We start from the raw sequence: 9,720 nt of genomic DNA, 5'->3' as shown, positions 1-9,720 counted from the left end.
AAAGTTCCCGGATATAACAAACAGCAAAGTTATGGACTTCCTTCACTTCTCCATCCCTGGGTCACTGGGACTCTCCCCACTGCTATATCTGGGTCACTGGGACTCTCCCTACTGCTATCTCTGGGTCACTGGGACTCTCCCACTGCTATCTCTGGGACACTGGGACTCTCCCGACTGCTATCCCTGGGTCACTGGGACTCTCCCCACTGCTATCTCTGGGCCACTGGGACTCACCCACTGCTGTGGGTCCGGAGTCTCCTGCGGGATCTGCTCGACACTAGAACGTGTCTGGTGGTTAAAGCATTGAGCAGCAGAATCAGAACAAATGGAATAAACGGTGTTATAATATAATGAAGTGTTTCAATTAAACCCGTACTGGTGGCTCAATAACATCCCATCCAACAAAACAAAACCAAGAAGAATTATAAACCCAATATTCACCTCCATACATAAAGTACCAGAAAGTATTCTTTACACAGAACAGCGCACTCACTGTTCCCAGAACCACAGCCGCCGCTTTCTCCTTGCAATATTTTATTTTCAGCTTCTGACAACAAATAGCCACGAATCGATCAAAGATGAAAGTGACGGTGAAACAGACAGAGCAGTCTGGCATAAAGCAGGATGGATTGGATATTACATACTTTAATTTTTCACATGAATTCAAACGCGGTCAAATAAAGAATAGGAATCTGCCTGGATATCAGGTCAGTGACAACCACCAGTGGATCCGCCGCTGCCATGGACACCAGGTAACGGGTGATACATTTGGAGAGACCGCACCTTCCCCTAGACAGGATCACAATCGTCACTTCGTTCACTATAAGGAAGAGAAAAACAGAGAACTAATATTCAGACTGAGCGAGAACAGCTGTTGGCTAGAATTCTGAGTGAAATGTGTGAGGATTGAAAGAACCAGTAAACAGTACGTGTGTGTGTTGGGACAGGACTGAATGGACCAATGGATGGGACGTGTGGGTGAAAGGTAAGGACTGAGTGAACCAGTGGATGAGACGTGAGTGTGTTGGGTAAGGACCGAATGAACCATTGAAGAGGGCTTGCGGATAGGTCAGCAATTAATGAACTAGTGAATATGACGTGTGGGTGTTCGGTTCCGACAGAATGAATCAATGGGTTGGATTGTGGTGGGCTGGCTGTGCACGAGACTCGGATATGATGCCCGCTCAGTGATTCAGAGGACGCCGGTAGCACCATAAACCAATGCAGTGATTAAAACGCCCAATGTAGAGCAGAGAATATATATTAAATGAGCCAATGCTGCAAATAATTGTTAACAAATAATGATTCCGTCAAAAATTACATTTGATATCGACTTGCATTATAGAGCGACTTTAACATAGGGGAAGCACAGCAACGGGAATTGGACGCCCAGCCATAGATTAGATCTGGTAGATTGACCAAAAACATGCTTTTTTTGTGGGGCCTTAAAGGAGGAGAGGCAGGTGGAGATGACGGATGATTTATGGAGGAAATTGCAGAACGTGAGATCTTGGCGGCTGAATTCACGGCCACAGCTAGTGGAGCAAACGTACAAGAGGCTGGAGACATGGGCGGACCGCTGGAACGGAGGGAGAGGCTGAATGGAGTTACAGGAATGGAGAGTTCACGGTGTCTAAGGTTAGAGAGAGGCGGATCAGCAAGATCAGGAGGGCATTGAAGCAGAAGAATGAGGAGTTTTAATTTGAGGATTTGGGAAGCCAGTTGCCAATGCCCCGCGGTTGGTGGTGAGGGTGGGCGGCACTGGGTGTATTTATGGGGCACATTTATACTACAGTCGGTGGCAATTCCGTGGGAGTCCTCAGCTTCGGCTCTAGATCCCATGGTGTCTCAAGATATCGGGTCAAATAAGGTCATAGAAACCTGCTGCCAATCAGTATCTACCTTCACCTCAACTGATGGACTTCACTTGTAAAATTCTATCAAACAAGCAAGTTCGCAGAATGCATTATGGATACAGATTTCCATGTACAACGCCAAGAGTAACCCAGGGGTACCGCCTGTATTGTATAGGGTTAATCACATAGAGTTAATTATGATATTCCGACATTTACAGTGTGTTTCTGCTTCATGCCTCGTGGAATGTTGTTGATGCAGAGAGAGAGAGAGACCTTGATGCGCACACCATCTTGTTTATGGGACGGTCGGCCCCTCGAGGTCTCATGCTTTGTGGAAGAACAGCTGGGGCCTTACAGATTAGGAGATGGCCATAAGCCACATGCACCCATATTTGTTCAATAGTATAAAGGAATGGAACTGTCCAGTAGCTCTTTGAACTTCACCTTGGGCCATGATTCGCGAGCAGTGCCGGGACCCCCAAGGCTCCTGACCAGCCGTCGTTGCGGAGTTCCCGACGGGCGAAGGCTGAGCTTTGTTGCATCTTATCTCTTTTCTTCGTAAACTGTATTATGTTTCTTTTCTCTCAGTAAACGGTGTTTTATCTTTACTTAATTTGTCTTGTCTCTTATTTAATATTCATCCAGATCCCGAACCTGGGTCTATTATTATCGATCCAAAGCACCACCACTGGCCGAGTTGGGGGGGAGTCCTGAAAGACACAGCATCTGCACTGGGCCGCTATTTGTTGGTGCGGGAACCACCACAAGGGAGCAATGTACTTGCTCTTACCTTCACCAAACTACTTGTCGCAGACTCGACTGTCCATTACAGAGTTAGTAGAAATAATGGCTGCACAGTCCTTGTGAAAGCAAAATCCCATCTTCACTGTCTGGATCTCCTCCATCAGGTCAAATGGAGGATCATCCTGTGTCAGTGCATCATATCATTAACCCCCACATTGGGCCTGCTCAAGGGTCAGTGGATCATATTATTAATCCCCACATTGGGCATACTCAAGGGTCAGTGGGATAGATCAGTAACCCCCACAACCAGTGACCCCAAACTGGGTCTCAACAGGGCACTGTGGATACAAGCAGCAAATGAGTAAACCACCACAATCTGTGTCCTCAGGGCCTGACAGATCCCTCACTCCATCGTTACCATCATGCCATGAAATCAGAATTAAGAACAGGAAATGCTAGAATCACTCAGCTAGTCCGGTAACATCTGCAGAGAGAGAAAGATACAGTTAACGTTTCAGGGTGATGAACTTTCGTCGGAACTGAGCCATGAGACCAATCATAGTTCAGTGTGTAGTGTAGAAGGACTTGCCGGGAGGGAACAGAACCAGGCCCACCTTATACTGAGATACAATGCGAGTGAAGGTGTCAAACAAGGCTCTCTACAGGCGAAATACCAAAAACACACACGAGCCACAGAACTGTGTGGTCCCACAACAAAGAGATCAGAGCAATTCTCTGTCGTTGAATCATATCCAGCTGTGACTGGTGGTAGACTATTAGCTAATTAAATGGAAAAACTTTGCAAAGTGCTGCAGTACAGCGGGACCTGGGGTTCCTGGTCCATGAAAGGATAGTATGCAGGTACAGCAAGTGATCAGGAAAGCCAATGGAACCTTGGCCTTTATTGCAAAGGGGGTGGCGTATAAAAGCAGCGAAGTCTTGCTACAGTTATACTGGGTATTGGTGAGGCCACACCTGGAATACTGCGTGCAGTTTTGATTTCCATATATAAGAAAGGATATACTTGCTTTGGCGCACGTTACAGAAGGTTCACTAGTTTGATGCAGGAGATAAGGGGGTTGACATGAGGAAAGGTTGTGTCGGTTGGTCCTCTACTCATTGGAATTCAGAAGAATGAGAGGTGATCTTATCGAAACCTATAAGATTATGAGGGAGGTTGACAAGATGGATGTAGAAAGGATGTTTCCACTGATAGGGAAGACTAGAACTCGGGGGCATAATCTATAATAAGGGGCCACCCATTTAAAACTGAGATGAGGAGGAATTTCTTCTCTCAGAGGGTTGTAAATCTGTGGAATTCGCTGCCTCGGAGAGTTGTGGAAGCTGGGTCATTGAATAAATTTGGGACAGAGATAAATTGTTTCTTAACCAATAAGGGAATAAGGGGCTATGGGGAAAGGGCAGTGAAGTGGACCTGAGTCCATGATCGGATCAGCCATGATCGTATTAAATGGAGGAGCAAGCTCGAGGGGCCGTATGGCCTACTCCTGCTCCTATTCTGTTCGCATGTTCTCGGAGGAGGAGACGTCAGCACCCTCAAAGTTAAGGGAAAGCTGCACTGGGTGGTAGGAATAGGGTTCCGTGTGAGTGAGACTATTTACAGTCAAAGGTGCTGAAAGGATGGACCTAATCAATGCTCCGGAGATCTCTACCATCACAATGAACAGCGTCGAGTTAATTGGTTTCACGCCATGTGAACTTAAGAAGCAGCGGACTGAACTGGACACAGCTAAGGTTGTTGACCCTAACAAAATCCCGGGAGTCACGTGAGGGGTGACCTCCCTTCACCCGCTGCCCTCCACTCGGCTGTTTAACGGCTTCCTCTTTTTTTTGAATGCATACCCCCATGTCCTGTCCTGTCCTGCACTACGTTCTGGCAGATTGCCTCTTCTAAATCTTTATCAAAGATACTGAATCTCATTTGACGGAGCAGAGGATATTTTAATACTAACTATAAATTAAAGAAAGCTGGATCCACTGAGTCGACGGGCGGAAGAAATGTGGCCAATCAGAAGTTAAGCATTGGGTCGGAAGACATCCCTTAAGCATAAATAACCTCAACTCTTGTCTTAATTTTAATTTCAGAACGCTATGAGCACAACACACAGAAAACGCAGGATGATCCCTTCTCAGCAAACCAGAGGGGTGCGTCGCCGGCACACATCAGCGGAACCAGCTGAACCAGAGGCAGAAATCGTAGAGACCGGTGCAGAGGTAGTTGACCTGACCTGTGAATCCACTGAACCTGTAGTCGTCGACCTAACCAATAATGATTCTGTTGAGATCGTGGATGAAGACCTCTCCTCTTTAAATAGTCAGCCAAGTTCTGCCGAAGATCAGCCAGGCAGAACCCAGTCAAACAGTTGTATTCTCTGCAGTGACGAAGAAGATGCCAGAGCAGATGGGAGCAGCAGCTGTCTATAACAAGTGCAGCAGATGTACCTCAGGGAAATCGTCTTCATCCTGCCTTGTGTAACAAAGAATTAAGTACTTCCTCAGGAACCATTAGTTGCCCCATATGTATGGATGGTTACACAGAGATTGTCCAAAGTGGGAGGCTTTTCGTCTCCACTAAATGTGGTCACGTCTTCTGCAGCCAGTGTATCCGGGACTCTCTCAAAAATTCACACACATGTCGGACCTGCTGGAAGAAACTGAACTCGCGGCAGTACCACCCGATTTACTTTTGACAGCGGGGGCGGCTTCCCAAACATTATGTACCCGACCGAATGTCGGCCGCCTTGGAATCGTTCCCCTCGCGTTCTTCACCTTTCCCCCACAGCAACGGGCGCCCTCTGCTGGAGACCGAAACGCGTTTGTAAGATGCACGTGCCATCAGCTGACCATCCGTCACATCTGATCCTGTAGTTTTGAACAGTGTGTTGGGCCTGGGGAGGGAGCGGGCGTGGTGAGAAATAAAAAAAAAGCACCAGCATATTCCAGTCATCAAATAAGTTCAAATGTGTGTTTTGTATGTGTTTCTATTTTTTTCTCTCTCTCCCTTCTCTTCCCTCTTCCCCACCCCAGGTCAGTGACAGGTTATCACTGGATGAGGTGCCGTCGGTCTTGTATCCACGATTAACACTGTTCTGTAAAAGTGATCTTGCACCTTGTTGATTTGCAGCCCCTTTTTAGCAAATCTGCCTCGCCAATCTACAGATCAACTCGCCTCAGGACTTCTTATGAATAACCACCACTTGCCTGATTTCTGCTTCGGTCCCTGTTGCTTGGCAGATGGTGACTTTTTTTTTAAATTGAAGCTAAGAGTGCAGGGTGTGCTGCAGAGAATGCCACGATGGTAGTGTGACGTGTGAACGGTTGTGGTGGGTGGGCGGGGGGAGCACAATTTGAAGGTTACACGAGGAACACAAGCGTTTGATTATTCTCCTACTCAGGAAATCTCTGAAAGCCTTACACGTGCTGAAGGTTGGGTTTCATGAGTTGATGTTTGCCGAGGGCTCGAAATACTCTCTGCATGATTTTAGGTTTCCCTCGTGTTTTGGGAATGTCTTGCCTTTTTTCCCCTTTAAATTAATTTTTTATCCATAAACTGGACTTCTGAAGCACCAGTATCTTTGACCCAAAGTTAGTGCGTGAGGATGCTCCTAGTCTGCAACACGACAGCTATCTGGGAAATGCAGCTTTGTACTGGAACCGATCAAATTTGACATGTTGAAATTCAGATATCTTTAAAAAAAGAATAAAGATGAAATTAGTTTTTAAAAAATCCAGGGGATAGTGCTGAAGACCGGCGCACCACAGCTCGCAGCTCCCCTCGCCAAGCTCTTCGAGGTATGAGGCTGGCATTTATGAGACAAGGTGCATACTAGCCGAGCTATACCCCACCCACAAAAAGGGGATAAATCTAACCCCACCAATTGACCCATAACAGATGTACTGTTGATCATTAGTAAAGTGATTGAGGAGTTATAAATAGTGGAATGTAGTCGCATCTACTCACCAACACCAGGCTCACCAATACTCAGTTTGTGTCCTGCCAGCAACTCCCGGATGCAAAGCTCATCACAACCTTGATACAGACATCGTTTCAATGGGGGTCCAATCGGTGAATTCTCAAATGACTGATGTCATACCTGCTGGAAAGTGGTCGTTATTGACGTACCTCAGAGAAGTGTCCTCAGAGCAAACACCCCCATCTCCTTCATCAATGATCTTCCGCCGTCAGAAGGTCAGGAGCGGGACCACTCACTGATGAGAGTGCCGTTTTTCAGCACCATTTCCAAATTCTCCGATAGCAGGATCTTCGCAACTTCCAGACTTGGAGTTTCTTAAGTAGCAGATATATTGATCAAACAAAGGCAATGCACCTCCCCTTCAACTTGACCGAGGCCCCAACGATGAGCACTTGGTGATCACGATTGACCAGAAGTTGAACTGGACCAGCTATAACAACACTGTGACTGTGAGATCAGGGCAGCGGCTGGGAAGAGATTGCCAGAGGCGGGCCAGAGGCTGGGCAGAGGCTGGGCAAAAACTGCCCAGAGACTGGGCAGAGTCTGGGTAGAATCTGGGCAGAGGCAGGGCATAAACTGGGCAGAGAATGGGCAGAGGCAGGGCATAAATTGGGCCGAGACAGCGCAGAGGCTGCACCGAGGCTGGGTAGTCGGTGACGAGTGACTCATCGCCTAATCCTCCAAAGCCTCTCAAAAAGCAAGAAGCCTCAGCTCTGACAATTGATCGAATACTCGCCATTGACCTGGATCGGCATCTGCAACAACACACAAGAAGCTCAACACCATCCAGGACAGAGCAATTTGTTTTATCGGTGTCTATGTACAACTGGGCTCAATATCCACCCCTTCCAATACTACAGCTGCAGTAAGTGCGGTGCACAAAATACACTGCAGCAATTCTGCGAGGTTACTTGGACAGCACCTCCCACCCTGTGACCATTGCAGTGAGGAGAAGAGCAGACTGTGGTGAGAGCCAGCAGTTCCAATTCACCATCCTGACTTGGACATATATCCCTGTCCATTCAGCAGTGCTCATTCCCTGAATTACCCAACTAGCACCAGGTGGGAATACCGTCATTAGAAGAACAACATTAGCACAAGGTGAAGTCCCACCACCAGATACCCTGCTTACCGAGGCTTGGACAATAAATGGAGCATTGCCAGGGGCACCAACGTCCCAATAAATAAATATTAAAATAATTCAATGAAGCACATTTGTGAATTGCCTGCAATTGTCCAGAGAAGTGGATGAATTATGTGGCCAGAGAGGGTAATGGAATCTGCTTCCAGGGAGGGAAATGGAGTCTGTGTCCAGGGAGGGGAATGGAGTCTGTGTCCAGGGAGGGGAATGGAATCAGTGTCCAAGGAGGGGATTGGAGTCTTTGTCCAGGGAGGGGGATGGAATCTGTTTCCATGGAAGGGAATGGAGTCTGTGTCCAGCTAATTGATTGCAGTCTTTGGCCAGGGAGGGAAGCGGAGTCTGTGTGGAGGGAGAAGAATGGAGTTTCTGTCCAGTGAATTGAGGGGATTGGAGTCTGTGTCCAGCTAATTGATTGGAGTCATTGGTCAGGGAGGGGAATAGAATCTCTGTCCAGGGAATTGAATGGAGTCTGTGATCAGGGAACAGGAATGGAAGCTATTATCCGGGCTGGAAATACAGTCTGTGGCCAGTGAGGGGAATGGAGTCTGTGTCCAGGGAGGGGAATGGAGTTTTGGAGATTGTGTGAGATAACGGAGGTTGTTACGCGGGCTGAAGACGATGACTTCTATTTTTCGCTGAAAATGTTATCATTAATTGAATTATGTGTTGAAATCAGAAACTTCACGACCTACACTCATTGTAAATGGCTTAAAGCAGACTTTCCGAAAACCTTACTAATAATACTTAACGAAGGGACAGTTACTTTAAATAGATTGATAATATGACTGACAATGTCAGAAGTCACGGTGGGGTTTCAGAAAGCGGAGCCGTCTTAACTTGCTGCTTTTCAGCTGCTGTTAGAATTGAATAGATCACCAATTGTTCGAGGGATTATGAGACATAAAATATCTAAAGGTTTTACACTGCACAGACCTCCGTTTTCAATCAGTTGGTATAATTTCCACCTACAGGAGATGTTGGATAAACCGTGCGGACTGCACCCAGATCTCCTGAACTGTGACTAAGGACTGGAAATAAATCAGATCAAACATAACTGAATAAACATTTTACTGGATTATACATTACAGTTTACCGTGTCCTGACCATGGAATCAGTGTCCGTAAATCAGAGTGGGAAACGGTGGAAAGCAAGAAAGCTGCTTGGAGCTGAATCATGGGTGGATATTGTCCCATATTTCACTGTATTTGTGATCGATCTGTCAACGCTGGTTTCCACAGATCAGTGTCATTAACTTTATCCAGCGGACCTTAAAGCTTCTGTTACCTCTGATATTTCTGATCCGATACTTGGGAACAGTGCTGAGCAAAGACTGCAAGCTATCCACTAAAGAGAATCATTCACTAACATTTCTCGTGCAGAAAATTCAAATAACGGTCAAATCCTGTAAAAGACTGTCAGCACAAGCAAGTCGAGAAAAGTACGTACTGTTCATTGAACTGGGAGCAGTGAATCGGCAAGTGATCATGCATTGCATGACAGAAACAAGGTGCATTACCTGACACAGAACAGGAGGATTAAACTGAATACAATTAATAACCAGGTCTAAGTGACAAGCACAGAAAATACAGCGCTACATGGTATATAGTATTACTTACTGACATAATGACTCACCGGGAACAGCAACAGCAGCGAGGAGCGGATAAAAAATAATTTGTACATCGTAAAGTGCCCACACGATCCGGAGTTCAGTTGGAATCTCCCAAAACATGATCTCGTTTTCTGTGAGATCCAATGGTCATAGTTTGTACTGGAGACCATAATCAGTCAAGCACTGCTGCACACATTAAAAACTTTCCCTATTTATAGCCTGGGGAAACTCTCCACTGAGACAATTAAACTACACACTGACAGACATTAATTACAGTCACTGATCAAACATTGCGTCACTTACAATTGCACAACATATTAAAAGCAGCGTGGCTTTCAAACCGAGTAATTTCAACAATTAAATTGCACACCGTCT

General features: G+C 46.3%; 1 pseudogene and 1 gene segment (V, D, J or C); one reads left to right on the top strand and one right to left on the bottom strand.

The window, feature by feature from the left end:
- Positions 1 to 4,634: 4,634 nt before the first annotated feature.
- LOC139229032 (E3 ubiquitin-protein ligase RNF4 pseudogene) lies at positions 4,635 to 5,311 on the top strand (annotated as a pseudogene).
- Positions 5,312 to 6,245: 934 nt separating this feature from the next.
- Positions 6,246 to 9,720, bottom strand: part of LOC139229031 (Ig heavy chain C region, membrane-bound form-like) — a 179,523-nt gene continuing 176,048 nt past the window's right edge. The window contains 1 exon segment of the C gene segment in view: positions 6,246 to 6,308. Within this exon segment, the coding sequence occupies positions 6,246 to 6,308 (63 nt within the window).

Source organism: Pristiophorus japonicus, chromosome 18 (genome assembly GCF_044704955.1).
Source record: "Pristiophorus japonicus isolate sPriJap1 chromosome 18, sPriJap1.hap1, whole genome shotgun sequence".
Lineage (NCBI taxonomy): Eukaryota > Metazoa > Chordata > Chondrichthyes > Pristiophoridae > Pristiophorus > Pristiophorus japonicus.
The sequence above is the reverse complement of the archived record's forward strand: the minus strand, read 5'-3'. Positions and strand labels throughout refer to the sequence as shown.